The 22,417-nt window shown below is 40.9% G+C and overlaps 2 protein-coding genes across 2 annotated transcripts; one reads left to right on the plus strand and one right to left on the minus strand.

The window, feature by feature from the left end:
- The first annotated feature begins 3,882 nt into the window (after positions 1 to 3,882).
- Positions 3,883 to 13,824, plus strand: ttc23 (tetratricopeptide repeat domain 23). The gene is made up of 11 exons (XM_038706669.1): positions 3,883 to 4,173; positions 4,457 to 4,622; positions 5,431 to 5,554; positions 5,812 to 5,968; positions 6,066 to 6,191; positions 9,860 to 10,031; positions 10,183 to 10,288; positions 10,662 to 10,789; positions 11,093 to 11,242; positions 12,907 to 12,989; positions 13,382 to 13,824. The coding sequence occupies exons 1-11, from the start codon at positions 4,145 to 4,147 to the stop codon at positions 13,494 to 13,496; spliced, it is 1,356 nt and encodes a 451-aa protein (XP_038562597.1). The 5' UTR covers positions 3,883 to 4,144; the 3' UTR covers positions 13,497 to 13,824.
- Positions 13,670 to 22,240, minus strand: synm (synemin, intermediate filament protein). The gene is made up of 4 exons (XM_038706667.1): positions 21,282 to 22,240; positions 19,967 to 20,091; positions 18,187 to 18,266; positions 13,670 to 17,739 (listed from the first exon to the last, which is right to left on the minus strand). The coding sequence occupies exons 1-4, from the start codon at positions 22,077 to 22,079 to the stop codon at positions 15,716 to 15,718; spliced, it is 3,027 nt and encodes a 1,008-aa protein (XP_038562595.1). The 5' UTR covers positions 22,080 to 22,240; the 3' UTR covers positions 13,670 to 15,715.
- Positions 22,241 to 22,417: the final 177 nt, after the last annotated feature.

A 22,417-nucleotide genomic window follows, 5' to 3' on the forward strand; every position in this document is an offset into this window, starting at 1 on the left:
CAAGAGTTACAGATGTGACTGTAGCTCTGCGGAGAGGACATCTGAAAACTGATACTGCAGTCAGTGTGAAAAACAGCATTACATAGAAACTTAAGATGAAAACGCAACTCTTTTAATAATTTGTCCATTTGCACTGTATACAATAGGTTTACAGGACAATGATTGGAAGAGTTTGAATGGAGTTTGGCATGGGTGAGAAATTTTAAGTGCTCACCCTCCACCTCTCATCATATCCACCCCCACACACTCCCTTGAATGCTTACACATACACACAGATGTCAGAGAGGTCTGAGTGACTCTACCCCTGTCACTGGGTGCCTGCTGCGAAAACAGCAACACCCCCCTCCCCCCTCCCCCCTCCTACTCTCCTCAACCCCCCTCCCCTCTCTCCCTCTTCTCTGGACGCCAGCCTGACATACCAGACCTTGTTCGTTAGTGCATATTTTTACCCACCGTTACTAAATTAGGAAGCCAGAGGGAGCAAATGGAGTGTGGCTGCCAAGGCAGAAGAAGAAGGGTCTGATCAGGCCTGGGTTTGCTGAGGGCCCATGCCAACCCTACCAGCTTCATTAAGAGCCACTTGGGTTTCAGAAATAGAAGTCCAACAGGGACTGGGGCCAAACAGAGCCCTGAATGGCCAGCCAAAAACTCACGGGACAAACAAACAAATAAACGGGTTGACTCATGGCCTGCCAGAATCAACCGGCAGCAGCCATCCCAAGGAGCCATAAGAAGTTATCTTAGGCAGTCTTGCACACAAAATGTTCACTGCCCTGAGTTTAAAAGTGGTGACAGTACACGTACTGCCAGCCCAATACAGAATAAATTAACCTAGAAAGCGGTCTCCAGAGACCAATTTCTCAAAGCAGCCACAGAGACGTTACTTCTTGTTTATCTGGCATGGACTTTGGGCACTGATGTAAGAAAGGATATTTTCACAAGGAAATGTACATTTCCGCCCTGCGATGGACTGGTGACCTGTCCAGGGTGTACCCCGCCTTTCGCCCAATGGCAGCTGGGATTGGCTCCAGCCCCCCGCGACCCTGTACGCAGGATAAGCGGTTGACGATGGATGGATGGATGGATGGCTTAAATGTACATTTCCTCTTCTCACTACTGGCATATTACATTAATGTCTATGAAAGTACAGAATGATGTGGAGCACAGGTATTATTTATATGTATATTTAAAACCAGGTTTTATTTGAATTATAAAAAAAGCGTTCTCCATCTATACCTACTGACTGACAGCACTACATATTCGTCTTGGATTCATGATGATTCATTTGCAGGTAACTGTCATCATAAAAAATAAACTTGACAGGCAAAAGGTTATTAATGTTTTACCATTTTCTGACTGTAAATGTGACAACAATATGGTTAACTAAAAGCATGCAACGTCTTCAGAGGACTGAGAAACAAATAAATGAATGGTCTGAGAAGTGCGGAGGGTGCAGTTTGGATAATGCTGAAAAAAGAAGGATGGCCCTGGGGTTTTACTGCCAGTTTAACAGCTTGAAGTGTGCATGCCCTTAGGAGAGGCCGAAATCCCAGCAATCACATCTTAAAAGAGCACAAACAATATCATAATACTCCCTTGAGCACAACTGTAAAACCTACAGTATATCTATCATTCTTGTGTTACTATACTGACATCTTGTGGAGATATTAGAAAACTACAATTCACATGTTCAAAATTGTTCTGAGTTCTAACAGAATTGTACAATATTCCTGACATTAGAAAAGATATTTTTACGCCTTTAGGTTGCATGGCATTTCCATAGAGATGTGCATTGAGAAAGAATGTAGGAAAAAGAAACATTAACAATGGTCGCAAGCCAGATTTAAAACAGTAAGTCACCTCCAGCTAAGATACTCACATTTCTGCATTATTGCTGGATCTAAATGGACCAAAAATTACACTTAAACAACAATGTACAAAGATTTCTATAGCTAATATTGCTCTTTTTATGTATTCCCAATCTGTTCATGAAGTCTAAAGGTTTCTTTTTATTCTAATAAAACAACAGTTACTAATACTGGCATAACTATTAATACTGATGACAATAATAATCACTTAATTTATTTTTCTTATTTTCATAGTAGTAGCTAGTAGCATGTGGTGTAGGAGTAGTATCCATGGTCACGTTTGGCACACTGTAAGAACAGGATTCATCATCTGCAATGCAAAATCATTTTGATTCAGACATTGTCCTGGGGAAATAAAAAGATTGATTGATTGATTGATTGATTTTTATTTAGAAGGGACCATGTGTAATTAATAACATAAATGTAAACATTTGATGCATTACACCAGAGTTAGCCTTAGGCTAATTTACATCTGCAGTCCCCAAATACAAATAAATACAAATACATACAATATAAATATCGACATTATTCAAAAATACACGGCATATCAAACATAAAACATCAGACATTGTTCAAGAGCATATACCATGTACTTAATGCCCTTCACTGGCACACACACACACACACACACACACACACACACACACACACAACATACAATGGTAAGCCAACACCCAACCCCTTCTCAACCCTTACGTCAACCCTACAATAAGAAGGTAAATGTGAGTGAAGGAAAAAATTATATTACCCACTGACAAAATAGTGGGTGCATTGTTGTGAAAGTTTTAGATGTTTTTTTAAGTTATCTTTAAAGGCCCCAAACAAGTCACAAGTTTTTATGACTTGAGATGAGGGTTAATCCCCAATTTATCCTCTCTCTGTGCATTATGAAACATTATTTCTATGCTGGAATACTACCTGGCCCCAGGTATGATGTGTAGTTATTTGATTAACACAAATTAACTAAGGAATTTGCAACATATCAAAACAAAACTTGAAAAGTCTTGAAACTAGATTTTGACATGACAGGACCTAACTAGCAGGTCGCCTACTAATGGCCTATCTTCATAATGACCGGCCCTAATAGTTGTTTATTGTGCTATATTGTTGCATATTCCCAGAAAAAATGTCAAAGGTCCCACAGGTTAGTTAGACTGGTTGAAGATGGCAGTTATGCTGGGAATTGCCTAACTCGATGAACTAATAACAATAATATTTTGGCTTCTTTTTCTAAGTGAACTAATAACAATGATAAGGGTGTAAAAATTATAAGTTCCACCCATGTACTCTGCAAGTCAACACATTATTGAGAAAATGTCTAATCAGGCAACATAACGTGGTGTGGATGAAGTAGAGGCTTTAAACTGAAAAATAAAAACAAACAGTTAATACACCCTAGAGCTTTTGTGACCCATAATTGTGGGACCAGAGATCATACCCAGCTAACTGTGAAGGTTCTCAGTCATCCAGGTCATAGTTATCCAAGGAAGGTTAAAATCAAGGGCAACTGGACTTGGTTGAAACTACTCGAAGGTGTTTCGCCCCTCATCCAAGAGGCTTCTTCAGTTTTGACTGACGGGTAGGGAAACTCAACTAATTAACCTCTGTGGGGTTGTTGCCGAAAATGATCGTTACCACTGGTACGGGTTGTAACGACAGTCGTTATGGTCGTTGGAGCCACTTGAGGCCAACTATAAACGACCATCGTTGGCATCCTCACCTGACTCCAAAGGTTTCCTGGGAAGTGATGAAAGCTGCCACTTAACATTACATTTTAAACACTAAACGTAACAGCCTGGTGTCTCTATACCTACCTATAAACGTTCACTGTTAGGCGTATTTTTTGTTTTGTTTTATTAGAATAACGTTAAACCTGTTGTTATAATTATTCACGACAGTGTAAAGTAAATGAAAGACATCTAAATTGGGTTATTTGAGAACAGCGCGGTTCTTGAATGCACCCCATTTCCTTTACACTATTTGGGCTATGTACCTTCAGGAAAGGCGTTTCCAGAGATGGACAGCCCAGCTCCTGTAATGTTACAGTGACATGGTTTTAGACTTACTGTGTGTTGGGTTATTTTAAGCCCAAACGTTCAGTTCTCCCAATGAAACATTGAAGAGGAAGAAGAGCAGCAGTTGGTCACGCTCGCGGGTGTAGCAGCGTAACCACGGAAACTAAAACGTAAAGAGCACAAACGGTAGAAGGCGGGTTAACGTTACATCCATAGACCGTACGGTTAGATCCCTTGCATCTTACATTGATTGTAAAAGAAATGGCTGCTGATCACGCAATGACGTCTGAGTAAGTGATCTGTTCTTACAAATATTTTTGTTTAACCCTTGGATCAGTCAAGGTAACACTAGATGGTAATGGTAACGTCAATAACCTCGCCAAACATAAGATAAAAAGAAAAATGTGTTTAAAGTAAAAAAAAATATTAAACTGTATTAGCACCCGTATCAATTGTGTCCTAAATGCATTTGTATTAAGTGAGTCTACTTTGTAAGAGCTAGCATTTCAGATACTAAAAACTGCTCTAACTTAAATGGATGTCCTCCTCGACATAACGTACCTTGTTTGACAGCATGGGAAGCACCAGCAGAGGGGTTGATACATCTCCTCCCCGTGACTCAGATGTATTGAGTACGTCACAAACAGGATATGCTAAGAAGGAATTTATTATGATGCCACCTGAAGAAAAGCTCAAACACTTTGACAGCCGAGCTCAGGCCCATGAGGGCAACCAAGAGGTGTGTACAGTATATGGTTGCAGTGACATTCATTGCAGTTAGTTGCACCCAGAAGATGTGCTTTTACAACTTATCTTGCAGACTTTGGTCTTGTTGACAGGGCTGATGCATAATAGTGAATCTATACAAGATGTATGCACACTCCAAAGGGTTCAACTAATAGTTCTTTCTTAATATGTTTACATGCACATTAATATTCTGGTTTTAAGTCTTATCCTGGTTTTGATCATTTTCGAGAGATGACATTTACATGGAACACCACAAACCTGATCACACATATCCCTGCCTATATACCTGATAATAACAGTATCCAGGTTTCTGATTGTCTGTGTGCAGGTGCGTCTTGAATCCTCAACATCTCAGCTAATTTGTATGCCAGCAAAGAATGATACAACATGTGGATAAGGTGTTTATACGCCACAGTATCCTGGCATCTATCAGAGTACTCCAGGTAGCATACCAAGGTTTCTCAAAACCAGGGCAAGACCTTATCCAGGATAAGATGTTTACATGGGCTACATGTTACCGGGATACGCGTGTGCATGTGCTGTAAGAGACATGGCCATTAGAGACTATGCTTTCTGTTAGTTTGAATAGAAGGTTTTTTACTAAGGTACACATCCAATCAAGTCAATTTATATTACCCAATATAATGTCACGATTTGCCAGGTGAATGATTGACATTAGTTTCTAAAAGCTAATCTAAGCTCTACACTGTAACACAGAATGATTAATGATATGGCTTTAGATGCGTGGTACAGTGGGCCATCAAAAGAAGTTATACTGACACTGTCATTTACTGTCTCAGTTTGATGCTTGTATCCAGGACCTGGTACGTTGTGTGGCTCTGACTAGGCTGGTATATGGAGAGGAACATCTGAAACTAGCCCAGGCCCATGCCAGACTGGCTAAAGCATATTTCCAGTTCAAAGGTAATTTATAGATTATACAACATTGTGAGTACATTGTAACACTTAACTGCAGATTATACAATTGATTTTCAAAATATTACCACTTAAGATAGATACAGATTTAGCTCCTGCGTTATGCATTTTTCATGTGGTGTTACTTTGGTCTAACAACTGCTAATGAAAGGGTTGTTAATTGGGAATAATGTTAAGATGATGTTCAGATTTAGAGTTAGCATGCTGTTCAGTCTACACTCACTGATGACTCTTTGTTCCCTCAGGCTGGGGGCTGCAGGCCCAGGAATACTCGGCCCTGGCCAGAGAGCTGCTGCCTTTCTGCACCTCCATCTCCTCCTGCAGGGGTGAAAAGCTCGAGTTTCTCACGTGTCTCCTGAGCGTACACCTCACACAGGGAGGTGCCTCGCTGCTTACAGCCAAATATCCTTGCCATGATATGTTTTATAATAATGTATAGGATTGAACAAGACTTATCAACTCAGATAACAAGCTGGATAGGTCCTTGACTGATTTTGACTCTTGAGGAGGCAGAATCTTCTTTTGTGGAGGCAGAACAAGCTCTTGAGAAGCTTTATCAACATGATGGCATCAACCAGGAAGAGAAGATAAAGACTGAGCTGGAAATCTCCACATCACTATCCAGGTTCATTAGTGAAAACCATTTTGTATAATATTTTCAATACTGCAGATACAGTATCTAGTCATAACAGAAAAGTGGTAAATATACTGTGGATTAAAGGCTTTAATACAGCATTTGCAGACTATAGTATGTATAATAATAACAGCTGCTACTTGGTTGTTGACCTTGCTGTCTGGTAATCACGTGATTTGCTCTATTTATTTCCTGTGACTTATAGTATCATGTTCAAGCTTGGGGTTATTCCCAGTTAAAAGGTAACATGTCCGGTGTTGCTGGAGTGCATTCAGAGTATAGCCTGGATGATTTTACATTTTTAGCAATTGGTAGTATACCTAAATAATATTTATTTTCTTCAAACTCTCCCAATTTCAAATACAGTACCTTAACATCTAATTTTGTCCACAAGATGGCAATAGATTCCCACAAATATTCATAAAATCAACCTTCGACATGGTTTTTGGCTGACTTAACTTTATGCTAGTGAAAACCTCATTATTTCATGTTCTTGTGAACAACAACTTGATTAATCAGGATTTTCCCCTGTGGTTGTCCAGTCCACTCAGCAGTCAGCGTGGGTGTTTTGTAATGATGCTTACAGACCTGCTGGGTGGGGTTTCTGCATGTACACTCATCTATTCACAGCTCAAGCAGAGGCACATATGGTGGAGAAGCATTTCTCCTCCTATTGAAACAATTTCTTCCTTCTCTCCATATGTTTTCTGCCTTTTTTTATTTTTCTTTCACTCTAACCTTAACTCCTTCCTTAACTGTTAACCCCTCTCACCTCATATCAGGTGAGGGGGGGTCCTAAGAGGTCCTAAGGCACAACATGGTCAGGAAAAGATTATAGACTTAACGGATCATGGTGGAGACACCAAGTAGAGACATCAAGTGCAGGAGACACTGATACACTGTTAAGGGGACTGTGTTGCCTGGCACTTGTCATAGCTTAGATAACTGGGTGGGTGAAATTAGAAGCATAAACAGGAAATCAAGTATAGTCTTACCTGGGTTGAGATCGCCCCACTTAGACTTGTATGTAGGACCCCATTTTTGAAAGTTCCGTTGTGAGGAAAGGGGAGCAAGGCTCCCGCCGCATTTACAGTAAACAAGCCTTATCAGCAGCTGAGGTGAGCTACACTCATAGGAATTTGTAAATTATGCCATCTTGGTCTGTTTCAGAGTCAGAGTTTGTTGACATGATGTGTGTAATTGAAAAAATGTGCAGAGTCTGGCTGGCGTGTAAGCTTGCTAAATCTCTTTTTGTTAGGTGATGACTAAGAATTTGGCATGCTTCTAAAGCTCTGACAGTCAACACTGTTGTGATGGGGGGGAATGTTCCCACCAAAGCCTGCAACAATAAAGGAAGCTCAGCTCTCTTATAGAACCTGGTCCAAACATATTCTGCTTGGTTTTAGATTCACACTCAAGGTGTACACTCAGCCAGATGGGATATTTGATTCAAGGAAGCTTTATTGTTGGGTTTAAATTTGGTGTGTGTGTGTGTGTGTGTGTGTGTGTGTGTGTGTGTGTGTTGTTTGTTTTGTTTGCTGTTGTGGTATGAAGTGGCCCTGTTCATGTCTCTCTCTATGTATACTGTTTATGTATAGGCTATTGACTGGATTCACAGACATAGTGTACAGCATAGCTACTGTATGTCAAATACCAGTGGTATTCCTATACTTGAGATCCAGAGTCTGTTTGTTTTCCTTACAAAAAGGTAGCTCTTATTCTCTCTTAAATCAGGTATTTTGTTGTAGATGCCATGATTGAGAGTCACTACCCAAGACTGAACATGTAGTTTAGTATTCTTCCTCATAGTCTTTTACCCAAATCTACCCGAGGCACAGAATAACAACTCTCATCAGTCAGAATGCCATCAGTTCAAAGCACCATGCAGAATTGCTGGAACAAGCTGTTGTGTTTCTGTCCCTCTGTTTTTACTTTGGCCTGGTCTTACTGTATTATTTTCCAAGTGAAAGCCCAGAGCAAGCTTACGTCAACTATGTTCTGGAAACGTTTACAAAAGAGGTCTGTTTGGCTTGCTTGGCAACACATCTACAAATCCTTAATTATATAAATTTCCTGCCCTGGGGACTTTTCGTAGATTTCAGTGGGCTGTGGCATATTACCATTTTGCCAGGAAGTGTGTAAGGATGCAGAGTGAATGAGAGGATAGAGGGGTATTGTCTCTTGTCTGTCCAGGCAGGCCAAATGGAAGCATGCTGGAATGTAGCTCTGCTTCAGCCATCGTTGCTGCCCTAAAAGGAGCTGAAGTGCCTGCTCCATGAACACTTATGGGCGGGGCACTCCTACTATCCATCATGACATGTTAGGATAATCTTGGATTCATGGGAAAATTCTGAGAAATTAACCATCACACTGTTTGTGGAACCTGTGCTGCTGACATTTAACCAGTGAGCCATGAATACCCAGATCCACGTGGTCCAGGGATGTGAGGATGCCATAACACTGACTTTTGGTTCACATACAGGTTGCCCCTGCTAAAACATACTGTATGTTCTCATGATACTGGAGGGCACATTGGATAAAACCTTAAATCAAATGGCGTGCTTTGACAGACTTCATTGAGCATTCTGTAGGTAAATTGATTGTCATCCAGATAGCAACATACAACTTGTATGTGGGAAGACTGTTTTGTGTTTTCCTGTACTGCTGTTTGACAGCAATGTAGCTTGAGATTTTACAGTAGTGAGTGGTGTGCCCTCCCCCTTGACTGGAGAGCTGAATTAAATTTAGAGTCCATTAGATGGTTGGAAGCCATTAGCAGAGCAGCCTGTTGGATCCAGTGTCCTTGCAGTGGTTAACGCAGCCATCATCTCATCTCCTCTTGCTACTCTCCCAACGCTTTTTTCTCTGTACAATCCCAAGCAACTCAGGAAGTGACTGTCTTTTAAAAGAGCAAAGACTCTGTTGTGTGCATCAGCAAAACACGCAAAGCCTAAGACCTTGGTAGCAACAGCATATGTACAGACGGGTGACAAATCGTAGATGTAGAACTCTAAGCTCCCCATGACTAATCAAGGACCACGCTTAGCTATTCAGCTTTTCTTTGGTGGTTTCCACTGAGACTGCGAGAGTATCCCCTAATTTAAACACCTCAGAATTAGAGTTTGTAAAAACAGCAGGAGTTATTTGTCAGAGTCTGAGAGGCTGTAGTTAAAGTTGGGGATGGGTAATCTTCAGTCCCACAGGAGACAGTTAGAGACTTGTGAAAGGATGCAACCAAAAACAGTTAGAAGGGCAATGTGCAAGCTTTCCCTATTATAGTCTTCACTACGCCAGACTTCATCTGCAGCCATTAGCCAAAAGCATTCACCACTCCGCTGGGTCTGGGTTTGGCTAGAGACCAATCAATCCCTCCAGGCTATAGTACTGAAGTAACAACATTATGGGTAAATAGTGTACACTGATAATAGTCTAATAATAATACTAATAATAAAGAGTGTTATTAGATAGCGTTTTTTTATTTAAATAATTATGTGTTTTGCTCAACTACACTTGCATGCAGAAAAACTATTTGAAGGGTTACTCTCTAATCATTGCGCTGTCCTGTTGCCTTATACAGTGTGATGAACTGGTCACTGTCTTCATGTCTGTCTTTCTGTCTATGAAAATCTGTCCATTTGTGTGTCCTCTCTACTCTATAGAGTCTATAAGAGACAGAACAGACCAGATGAGGCTTTAAGCCAGTGTGAGAGGTCTCTGCAACTGCTGAGGGACTGTGGTCAGCTAGAGAAGACATGCTCTGTCTATAGGGACATGGCCGCCATTGAACAGGACAAAGGTCATTTGGACCGAGCCATAGAGCATCTCTCCAAGGCAAGGGCCATATTTCTGACGCATCATACACAACTCGCAACATAGGAGGATTTCTTGAGAGGGTGCAAGGCTTTGTTGTTGGGTAATGTTCCCACACCTCTTATTTTGGTGATATGTGATCTGTTTTATTTCACGTGGGTGTTTCTGCTAGGCTCATGCCATTGCTATGAGTCACAGCCTAGAGAAGCTAGAGGGGGCTCAGATCTCCCACAGACTGGCCCTCATCCTGTGTGCTGCAGCAGAGCCCCATCACAATGGTGAGTTTATTCACAGACACAGCCTAGGTCAGAGCGATGTGCACAAGAGGTTAATCAGGATATGCATCTCCCATTGTCTTCCTATATGTGAAATTCTTTAAGATGGTGTTATGGAAATCAGACTTATAATATCCACATTGAAGACCAAGTTCTGTCAAGTCTGTATGATTCACCCATGTCAACTATGCCAAGGCATATGTATGCTCCATGGTAACTACTAAAGCTTAACATCTGGAAACGATGATTAATTAAAAGGATTGATGTAGGAAAAGCTAAAGAAAACAGTTCATTGCTTTTTTAGTGTTGTTTTCAGTTACTCTGTCAATTATTGCCTTAATTTAAATTAACATTTGTGTGTTTGTGTCTGGTGTAGATTCTGCAGGTCAATACTTTGAGCAGAGTCTAAGTGCATACAAAAACTCTGCAGGTGCACAGGATCCAGCGTTTCTCGCTACCCAGGATGATTTCTGTCGTTTCCTCCTCCTCAATGGCCAGCAAGAGGTCACACACACACACACACACACACACACACGCTTACAAACATCCAAATCTGCAAAACCAGTGAGACAATGCCACTGCAGTGATTTCCTTCCAGCATTTGATATAAGTATCATAAATATATCATGTGTTTTTTCTCATGAAATTTTAAAACCCATTGCAGATTTTCAGTATCCACAATTGTTTTGTTCAGAGAGCAGCACCATGGAAACACCATCAGGGGATTTATTCCACCTGCTAAACAGGGTGTGGCTCTCACCACCGATGGCAAGAGATGGTTTACCTATTTTTGATGTACCATTGCAGAGATGTGTGGAGATCCAGAGAGCTTCTCTTGCTACAAAGAGATCGACGTTCGGTGACCTGAGTGCTGAGGTAGCAGACACCCTTCAGCTGATAGGAAGTGTGGAGATGACTGAGGGCAAGATGAAGCAGGCCCACCGGACCATGACAAGGGTAATCAGAACACAGACGGCACATCTATTGTTTGTCTTTGTTTTAACCTCTAACTGCAAATTAGAAATGCTGGACAGGTTACTGTCATCCAACGTGACCCTGCCAAAATATTTGGGAGGCTTTAATAAAAGGCCAGGAGTCAGTGGGAGTGTCACCAGTGAGACGCCTGCTCAAAATATAAACACAAAAAGTTCCTGTCATGTTGAGATGAGCTATTTCCACCATCCTCCCTAAAGCTCAGCGCTATCAGAATCGCATGCTAATCTTGGAAGGGCGCAGTGTGCAGAGGCGCCCTCCCTGGTGTAAAATATCACACAGAGTGACTTTGTGTTTCCTCAGTCTGGATGGAGCCTGTCAGATGGGCAACACAACTTTGGAAGGAGAATGGCAGTTTGCTAACTGCTTTCAATTAAAGGGACACTGACCCCAATTAGTGCGGCATGCCATTATGTCCTTTGAAACAAAAGTGACATTCCTACATCTTTCAGCACACATATATTGAATAACGGCAGCCTTTTAGTTCATTTAATGATGTCACTCCTCTCATCTATTTAGTCCTTATGCAATGAGTGTTTTTGTTTTTCCACATACAGTATGACTGCACATGTTTGCCATATGAGCTCAGTTCTGCTGCCCATCAAACATACTAAATACACTAGTAAATGGGGATTTCTTCATACTAGTAATGACATGTCTGTAAGTAAAGGAGCCCAGTTGCTATGTTGATTTGTTATGGGGCAGAGGGGGTCCCAGTTCCCCCACTGACAGGGTATGTCAGGGCTCACTCTACACCACATGTACACTGACACAGAGATAATATGTTAGAACATTTTTTTCCTCCTGTCATCATGACACCATCTGCACTGTGATTGAGTAACTTTTTTGTTTTTCCAAAGGAAGCCTGACTCATACAGTAGATACATTGCATATGATTTACTAAAAAAACATAAGAGAACAATGGCACACATGCAGACATACACTTGACAGTGCCCCTCCCTCTGTAGTGCTGCTGAAAGAAAGCCCTTCCATTACATCAACCTTAGCAACAGTGAAAACATCCAAGAGGCCAGATGGGTCTTTTCCAGATTACTGAGTGTTTTCTACTTTTCCTGGTGGAGAGGGAAACTTTTCGCTCCCTCTTTCCTGACTTTTACAAAGTTCTCTTCACATCTTGTTATTTCTGATGATTGTAGAAATGCAGGCAGGCTTTTATCATGTCTGTTGTGACATTGCATGCACACGCTGTATAATCATATACATTTGTTTGTAGATAAAATGTTTTTTTCTGGATTTTGTTAAATTAGGCATTAACTTCTGATGTCATAGAGCTAAGCAGCCATTGCTCCTTCCTCTCATTTGATTGAACCAAACTAAATGTAGAGTGGAAAATGACTCAGGCTGCTTCTTAAATGTGTTGAGTTAACCTGGGTTGTTGCTTTGGAGTCCTTGTAATAAATCTACCAGATCCCCGTGTTGATCCGACAGTCCGAGTGGTCAGCACAGGTGTTATCTAAACCTTGGACTGCTACAGTGGTTATTTTTGGATGTTTAGAGCATTCACATGTTGCTAGGAAGTATTTATTCCCCTCTGAGTATGAGCTGTACCTCTCATCTTCTACTGATCCCTCACTCTACTGTCATAAATTTTTTAAAATTTATTATAGTGCCTGGAGATCCACAGTTTGCTATACGGTCCTCAGCACAAGAAGACAAAGGCTACCCAAAAAGCTGTGGACATGCTGGCCCGGTAAATCTGCAGAACATTGACTTACTTTTTCCACTAATGAAACTGTACTTTATATTACATCAAGACATTTGATTCTCCTGATGATAAATTGCCAAACAACTGTTTTTTTAATTTAATAGTATGATTAAAGCTAGGGTAGACAATGCTGCCTGCGCACACTCTGGCTGTGCACTCAGTGTGAATGAAAATGTGTTTTGTAGGAGTGGCTTTGGAGGGGGGCCTGAAGGGAGGGGATGGATTTTTTTTTTTTTTTTTTGGTTGGATACTTTCAAAATGTAGCTGTTTCTTGCTAGTTTCTCTAACATTACCTGCCCCAGCTTTAAGATGGAGGAAAAGATGAGTTGAGAACAGACATGTTTCAGTGATGCAACCATGTACTATATTTTTTGCAGAGCACCGGAGGTGGCTGAGAGTCAACAGAGGCAAGGTAGAAGGAAAACAAAACCTCACACACTTTCAGTTGTACCATCCAGGGGCAATGATGGAAACTCTATGTTGGACTCTTGAAATGTTCTTTCTTTATTTTGTCACTACAATAACCTTGCAGGTGTGGACCAATAACTACTGACATATAGTTTTTTAAAGAAATATGTTTGTCTGTTAAATCCACTGGCGGTACATGATTTTGTGCATTAGCTGAAATGAGTTAGCTTTGAAAAAATACTCACACTCAGAAAACATACACACAATAGGTTTTAATTGTGTTAAGATATGAATTACTTTCCAAACACAGGCTTGAACCTTTTTAAGCAAAGCAATAATGTCATTTGTTCAAAAGAAATCATTATGTCAATAAAAGCAATGATGTTGGTTTGTCCATGTTGGCAAACGCTTATTGAATTGAATTCTTTATACATCAATAGATTTTCTGTTAGCTCATGTACACATTTTCTTTTATGCTATTAAATGGCACGTGGTATCCAGATTACACTGTGTACGTCCATATACAGTATCCTAACACAGATTCCTTTTTTAAGTGCACTGATGAAATCATGTTTTTGTTTTTATTATAGTACTATAAATTACTGCAGTTTGCAAATGCGATCATGTATGGAAAATATGCTGTATCTGGGCACTTAATGCAACAAGTGTTTTTAATTGAGGTTTCATTTTGTAGATTTCTAACAATGAACATATTCATAAAAGCATTAAATTCACACTAAACATTGCATTTCTGCACATTTTTTTAAACATGATTGTGCCAGAAAGCTAATGTATGAAGTCAACAGTTGCCCAATAGTTAGTTAGTAGTTAAAGTATAAATTTTGAATATGTGCAAAACATGTAACCAGGCTGTAATTACAGTGGACCATTTCTATCTCTGCAACTAGAACACAACACAACAACCGCTAATGAACTGTCATTGCCACTAAGCAGATGATCCAAAAATAGTCACCGTCACACACTCTTATGTTAGAGCAAAGGTGAATCCTTCAAGCCAACACTGTGATAACCAACAAATGTATACAAGCAAAAGGCATCCAGACAAGACATACTGTACATCAAACCCGGATGTGATTATATTTGCTTTAACACTTTGACTGAATCTTTTAAATTCATCAGTATTATGCTGCTACTTTTCATCTTACTATTTGCTTTTCAAATTGGCAGCCCTAGTTTTGTTTGTTTTACATGGTGTAATTTACAATTCCCAGCTCCCTAATCTCAGATCAAAATGTTCACAGTTGGGAAATTAGAAATGTATGGTATTGACACATACCATGTAAAGATGAACATTTTACAAACCTGTTTCACACTGATTACATTTATCATGTTATATAATAGTCATAATAATTTTTTCCATAATTAATCAAAATGTGCTTTGTGCCATTAGTTGTGAGTTAATTTAAATCGTCTAAAAGTACATAACTTTGAAAGTTTCTTAACAACCCGTTTTAAGTGCCACATTTACATCCACTACACCTTCATTTCAGCATTCACAACTTGCAAATTAAGACACATTACCATCTTTTTCTCCAATCCCACTACACTGTCCTCAGCTACAATCTTAACTAAATTCTGTACTCATCACTGACTACTGCTTAAAACAAATTTCTCTGTTCCAGTATGCAATATATAGTAAAACCGTTCCATTTATCAGCAGTGCCCAAGTCAAAAGAAAAATGAAAGCCCCAATCTTCAAACAGCGCACAGCACCTTATAACTCCAACTGTCATATGTTAGCTTGCATTAAATGTGGACCAAGTAGATTCAGCAACATGGCAAGACACAGCCATGACGTGACAGGGTGCTGTAATCTGCAGAATGAGCCGTTTAAGCTTTACAGCACGGGTCAATACAAAAATAGAGAAATCTAGAGAGAATAAACAAACCTCTTTGAGGATATACTGCAAGCTAAAAAAAAGGTTAACACATACCAGCGCAAGATAAGCGCAAGCATCAGTAATGACCAAGATAAGAATTTGCTAGAATACGTAGATATTACAATCCTAAATTAAAATACCTCATATTAGTTAGCACTCACTATTTTTAATAGGTACACCCAGTTTTATGTGACACACGCAGGTACCGTAAAACAGTGCACCAAAATCAATTAGATGTATATAATGTTCAACTGCAAAACTTAAAGCATTATTAAAGTGTCTGCAAACAGCATTAATGCCGTGTGTGTGGGCTCCTGCGTGACAACAAACTCTGTATGTGCACCTCAACAAAGTAACATTGGCAAGTACTGAGTTTGAAAATATGTTTGACTGAATTCTTTCTTAATCATCTGTTGGGCTTTCAAGGTAAACTGTTGCAACTCTTTTCTCTTGAGAAATCTTAACAGGGGTGTCCGAGACTTGAGATCGCAGCTCTTGCTCCGAGGCAGCGTCATCGTGGCTGCCTTGTACATCCATCTGGAAGGTGAAGGACTTTGAGTTCGATGGCCCCAGTTTGATGTGTTTCTCGGTTATTTCATAAGCAGGCTCTCCTTCGTGAGTGAAGCCTTCGAACTCTTCACCATACGCAACATCCTCTTCTTTGGAGACTCTGAAGCTGTATCCTACTCCAGCCCCTCCCTGGAAGGCTTTCTCAAGGCCTAAGTTAGAAGATCGGAGAGTTGCCATGATCTGCTCTTCAGATAGGTCATCTCCTGCCTCCAGCAGCCCAGAGTCTTCCAGGGTTTGAGACACGTTCAGCTCTGCAACTATAGTCATGGTGCCATTGTCACTTGACTGTTGCACTTTTTTGACATTGACCGCCACATTCTCCGGACTTTCACTACTCACTTTTGTGAGGAAAGCCAACTCCTCCTTCAGTGGACCCGACACTGAGCTTTGTAGCTTCTCTAGAGCTCCCCTCAGCTGATCTTTGGGCTCCAAAGAGTCCTCTCTCAGGAATTCAAGAACTGACTCCTGAACTACAGGGGAGACACGAACCTCTTCTTCAATGATGCACTCTGGGAAACTCTCTTTGACAAATGAGTGATCACTGGACATGGACTTGTATTCATCACTTTCCTCTACAGTCACTCTTTTTGGGGGAACATCTTGATAATATCTCTCATCTGATAGGTCATCTACAATACCATAATGGCCATATGAGGTAATGCCACCCCCCTCCTCGGGTTCAGAAAGATTATCATCTGGTGTGGAGACAAAATATTCTTGAGGCTCTTGGTCATGGGAGAAATATGAAGATTCACCCTCTCTAGAATGCTCTTGAACTTGTACAGATCCACCCTTGCGATGATCTCTATCTGTCATGGAGGTTTTCATGGCATCACTATCACTGCTCTGAAATTGAGCTTCATGAGGGACATTTTCAAGCTCCTCAATTTGGAAATATGTTGAGGAGGGTCCATAAAAACTAGACCTGGACTTCTGTTCAACCTCAAGCTCCTCATCACAGTGAGACTCCACTGGTTCCTCAATGATTTCCACGTTGACAGATTTATTTTCCAGGCCCTCGCCTCCCTGCAGGCCACTTAGCAGGTTCTTGATCATGCTTCCTGTTGCTGTGTCCTTGATGTCCTCCAGTGAGACCTTCTTAACCCCTTGGCTTAGCAGATTGTCCAGTGCCGAGTCCTCTGAAAAATCCAGCTCTTCCTCCACTTTGGATTCCAGCACAATCTGTGTCTTAGTCGTGCCATCTTCCTGCTCAGTTTTCTCCACATGATACCTTACCTTCGATTCTCCCGAGGAGCAAACCTGAGCTTCCAAACCTGCTGGTTTTATCACGTTTTCAATGATCTCCTCCACAGACAGAGTGTCTAATATCTTTTTCTCACTTGGGCCTGTCGTAGACACTGTTTTCCCTTTATCTTTGATCTCGCCTTCATAAACATTATCTTTCTCTTTTTCATCTGACACTTTCTTTTTGCTTTCTGTCTCAGTTTTCATGCTCATGCTCATCATTGGCGGTGACACCACTCTCACTGATTTTGTCTCAGTAGCAGACGACTTGATGGGACTTACTTGCTCCTCTGTTGTTTTTTGACTAATTTGGTTTTCACTCAGACCCGTTAGATTGTCTTTGGTGGCAGTGGCTGTGCTGTTTGCAGGGGCTGAAGTGGCAGCCCGAGCTTTGGTGAATGAGATCATGTCCCTTCTGGAGGCAGGACTCTGATGCCGAGCTCTGCCTGCAACTGAAATAGGAATGACCCTAGAGGGACTTATGGACCCAGAGGGAGGCACAGGGGATCTTCTCAGCTTTGAAGTCGGCGGCGTGTACCTGATATCCATATGTTGTCTGGTGGTTAAGGTGGAAGCTCTTGGAGTGTAGGGATGGGCAGGCATCTTAATGTCTGAGACAGAAAATGAATTAGCATGAATATTTAGATACTTAAAGCAATAGTTATATTTTGGAAAATGATGCGTATTCGCTTTTTTGGCAAGAAGTAGATGAAAAGATTCATACTACTCTCATAACTGTTTGGAAAAAATGAAGCTGGAGCCAGCAGCTTAGCTCATTGTCTTGTTATCACTGTGAGATTGCCAGGCATCCAGTGAAGACTCACTGAAGAAGTCACTGCTCCCGGCCAAGAAATAGTCCGGTACATAACGCCCCGTAAAACCACAACTTGTTGTTTTTACACATAGATATGGCAGTGGTATCGATCTTCTCATCTAACTCTCAGCAAGAGGGCAAATAAGCATTTTTGGCTACCTGTTAGACTGTTACTTTAAAACTAGCCTTACAATGTACTCTTGTGATCAATGTGTAACAACAATAAATACTTTTAATACAGTACCTATTATTCTTTCTCTTTGATGTTGAGTTGCCCTCCTATGAGCATCTGGCAGACCCACTCTTTCACCCTCCAGGAGTGCCCTGAACAAACAACAGACAAAATACATTTGAAGACAAGGGCAAATGTCAATATAAATAACTGTTTGTCCTCGTATTTCAACATAATATTTTTTCCCATATATAGAAAAAAAGATCAAAGACAAATACCTCACAAGACGGTGTACATCATTCAGCTCTGCCATTTCAACAGTCTCAAACTAAATGCCACAGGCTTACAAGACGGTAAGAACCCAGGACCTGACCATATACGGTGGTAATAATTAAAAAAGTAAAAGTTGCTGTCATAATACTAATAAAGACCTTGTAATAATTAGCTCCAACAGCTCACCTCTGCTTGGCCATTCTTCAACAAACATACAACAGCAAACCTCAAAATGGAACAACCTCTCCAGAGAGTGCCCTCCGAAAGACTGACTTAAAAATAAAAGCTACAACGCAGGCCTGTCCACACTTCCCTATGAATCCCAAAGCAAAAGCTGACTTGTGACACATAGAAAAACACATGCCACTGCCACGTGTCTGAGCAAACATTTTGTCTATTCCAAAAATCCAAAACAAACTAGATGTGCCAGAGGAGAGGATGCCATATACAGACACACTGGAGTGGAAGGTCTTAAAGAACTTCCAGGGAATTGGCTTAATACTAATACAATTGTTGAATCCCTCGACAATTTCAACATCTGTTGAAGACTGCATAGATGTCCTGTGATATGAGGTAAGATGTTATGGTGTTCCCAGGATAACTTCAAAACCTCAACTCGATATTTGACTTCAAACATGAAGATATAGTATGTTTATTGACTGCTTTACAAAGTAAAATAGCCTGCTATGTGATCATATGTAAATTTAGCTATGAAGACTAGATATGCCATGCTATTACAGGATATGAAATACCTGATATAATATATCTTCGTAAACACTTAAAATAAACCACAGACAAAGTTATAGTAAATGTGAGCTACTACTTTTCAATTTATCTGAGTTGTCAAATGAGAGCACTTAGTGCCAAGATCAGCAGAAGAGTAACAGCTGAATTCTTCTAATGTGTATGATAAAATCACTAATTAAACTAAGAGTAACTGCAGAGGTTGGGGGGCTGGTTTGACCAGCAGTCTGTTCTTGAAAGCACTGAAATATAACTGTAAAGAGAGGATGCACCTTTTTGAATTTCAGCTGACTTTCTTAATTCACAAAAAAAACGTTCTACTTCAAGTTAGAAGTGTGTGTAGTGTACTTGCTGTATTTTCAGATGTACTCATATTTAAAAGAATGTTTTCATCACCATTAAAAAAAATGTCAATTCATGGTTCAACTCAAGTTTGGTAAATGAAGACAGTTTGATAATATCAATCACCTTTACAAGTGTAGGACTGCTGTTTTATAGGCACCAAGCTCTTTCACACATAGTAACTCTCCATAGGCATTTTTCACCCTAGACATGTTGGCATGTCAGAGTGTGAAAAGCACAGGTGTAAATAATAATTAATGATGGCTAATAATGATTCTATTTAGCTGCTTCAGTTTCAGTATTGTGCATGCTGGTTCCCTGTCACAGCTTACCAGGACACTTTAAGCCACCATCATTAATGTTATTAGTAACACCTGTGTTCCTGCTATGACAAGTCAAAATGTCTGCTGTGAAAATGTATATTCTACTCAAAGTGACCTGTTAAAAATATCTGTTTTGACTGGACATATGACAAAATAAACAAGCTCTTCACCTGTAGGCAGCCACCTCCATGCCCAGATCCATCTTAACCTGGAGAAGGTGTTGATGCTCTCTCATCTTTTCTGCAATAGTGTCAGCCATCATGTTCCTCTCATGCTCCAGCTGTTCAATAATCATCTGCAGGACAGAACAGAAAAAACACCCTCCAAACATTAAGTTTTCATGATGCACATAGTGTAATTTTAAGTTTATGGTCTATTGGGTATTAAATTTAACTGAAATTCCTGTAATCAGTCTGCTCCCTTGTTAACTAGAAAGTGTGTAACCTCATTTTAATTTACTGCAGGCTACAGTGTTGTTAACTTTGTAAATCTGTTGTTTATGTTTGAGTCAACGCCACTTATTTTTTATTGAGCTCTAATGCAGAAAGATGGCGAACCGGCTGAACACTTACTGTCAAAGTCAAAATCAAGTCTGATCCCAATAACAGACTGCGTTAATCATTCGGACCACTTAATCCCGACCGCTTCGGTCGCGTGAGCCTTTTCCAATAATGTTTAACATCCTACAACAGATGTCACGCTCAACTGAAAATTACCACGGGGTTAAACTGTGAGAAATGTGTTTTTGTTACAATAAAGAGGACCACCCTTCAGTGTATGCGCATGCGTAGTCATTTGTAACTGACTGACCTGCTTAGGACTCCATGTTTAGGAGGCTAATAAGGATTTGTCTGTCTGACAGCTAATTGGTTTAAGTGGCTGGTGTAATCTAGCAGCTATAAAATACTGGGGAGGTAGCTACTCAAGCTATTCAATCCTTTTATACTGAGGTCAAATGTTGCACGCAACGCCCCAGGCTTTTGATAGATAGAGGAACACAAACGTGTCAGGCATCACTTAACGCTTGTAACGTCTTTATGTATCTTGGAGGGCAACATCTACTGCATGTGTGTGTGTTTTTAAGACAGACTGAAGTGAGAGTGAGCCTATAGTCACAGGATGTCATCAGTTATTACCGACAGAAATGTCAGCCTACATTGTGATGATATAGCCTAATAATTATTTAGACAACCGTTAATGCGTTTTAATCCGTTTGACCATCTGTATAGCAGCCACACTGCAGCTACATCAGTGCCTTCAAGTATGGTGGGTGTGGCAGGGACAAGAGGGAGCAGCCCCCCCCCCCCATGGCTCAGTGTAATAAAAGGGAGATTGTTTTGTCTGTATATTTTGAAATGTGTATCGCATTTGTAATATTTGGACTTCTTAAAATAGAAATATTCCATAACCCCACTCCAGTTTCTCTAAAATGTAGCCTAAATCTGGACTCTCTGTCCTACTCTGTTTAATGGGGCTTTTCCTCACCTGATATTCACTGAAGTCCACCCGGAATTTTTCCTGCATGTGCATCAGTTGTTCTTCAAGATGCGATTGAATCTGGGCTTGCTTTTCTGCCTCTGTACGTAATTTGTCCAACTCTGAGGCATACAGCATCTTTTCCCTCTGCATATCACTCAGCCTCGCCTGGTCTGCCTTAATCGACTGCTCCATTTCTTCCACCTTCTGCTGGTACATTTCAAAGGTCTCAAGCCATCCTTCAGACAGACCGCGGGCATACTCCTGCACCTCTTCCATGGAGGCCGCCGGCGGGCCGCGATAAGTTTGCGTGATGATGGGTACCACCCGGGACTCCACCTGACGTCGGAGATGATCCTTTTCTCGTCTGTGCGCATCCTCTAAGCATTTATACTCGTTCTCCAGTTGAAATAAACGCTGCTGGAGTTCACTGTTGGTCTTGTGAGCGTGTTGAAGCTCCCTCCCGCAGCCTTTCAGCTCGCCACTGATGCCATTGCACACCTCAGTCTGCTCGCTGCACAGAGACTGGACCATCTGCAACTCCCGCCATAGCTTCTCCCGCTCCATCTCTGCCTGGGACTTTTCAAACGACAGCTGCCCCACCATTCTCCTCAGATCCCGCATCTCATCCCTGTATTTTGACTCCCACGCCTGCGTCTTCGCTTGTCTGAGTTTATTTATTTCAGTAATAAGATGCGCATTTTCCTGCTCCAGTTGCTTCGTTCTGGAAAGGTACTGGACAAGTCTGCTGTTGAGCTCCTGCAGCTGGTGTTTTTCGCTCTCAAAAGTTCTCTTGAAAGGCAACATTGTGGCTTCTAATTATAAAAAGTGAGTTTAGAGAAGAAGAAAAAAGTCCCGTCTGTATATTAATTCAGGAGACAGGTTGCCCCGGTGTTATTTGCGTGTGCGTCTGTGGACACAACTCTGATGTAATTTGCGATCAGTGGCCTTTGACAAGTGCAGAAGGAGGAGGGCGGGTTCTGCCTCACAGGATCGTCCCAAACGCGTCCGAGTCCCTGGCAGATGTTATGCTGCATTAAAGTGCTGTCTGAAATGTTAACTTTAATGTCGCAGAAATAACGGGTCTAAATGATTGGCCTGTAGCCTTTAAGCCTAGTTGCCACTTTAACTGAAATTTCATAAAA

Source organism: Micropterus salmoides, unplaced genomic scaffold (genome assembly GCF_014851395.1).
Source record: "Micropterus salmoides isolate LMB-PRFRI ecotype aquatic unplaced genomic scaffold, ASM1485139v1 Ms_hic_scaffold_8, whole genome shotgun sequence".
Taxonomy (NCBI): domain Eukaryota; kingdom Metazoa; phylum Chordata; class Actinopteri; order Centrarchiformes; family Centrarchidae; genus Micropterus; species Micropterus salmoides.

What these genes read in the sequence shown, in the direction of transcription:
- ttc23 (XM_038706669.1), top strand. Translation starts at nt 4,145, where the DNA reads ATGGCTGCTGATCACGCAATGACGTCTGA. An exon ending in CCATAGAGCATCTCTCCAAG is followed by an intron (nt 10,032 to 10,182) that starts GCAAGGGCCATA and finishes TGTTTCTGCTAG; the next exon opens with GCTCATGCCATTGCTATGAG. An exon ending in GCTGTGGACATGCTGGCCCG is followed by an intron (nt 12,990 to 13,381) that starts GTAAATCTGCAG and finishes TATTTTTTGCAG; the next exon opens with AGCACCGGAGGTGGCTGAGA.
- synm (XM_038706667.1), bottom strand. Translation starts at nt 22,079, where the DNA reads ATGTTGCCTTTCAAGAGAACTTTTGAGAGCGAAAAACACCAGCTGCAG. An exon ending in TGGACTTCAGTGAATATCAG is followed by an intron (nt 20,092 to 21,281) that starts GTGAGGAAAAGC and finishes TCTGTCCTGCAG; the next exon opens with ATGATTATTGAACAGCTGGA. An exon ending in ATGGAGGTGGCTGCCTACAG is followed by an intron (nt 18,267 to 19,966) that starts GTGAAGAGCTTG and finishes TTGTTTGTTCAG; the next exon opens with GGCACTCCTGGAGGGTGAAA.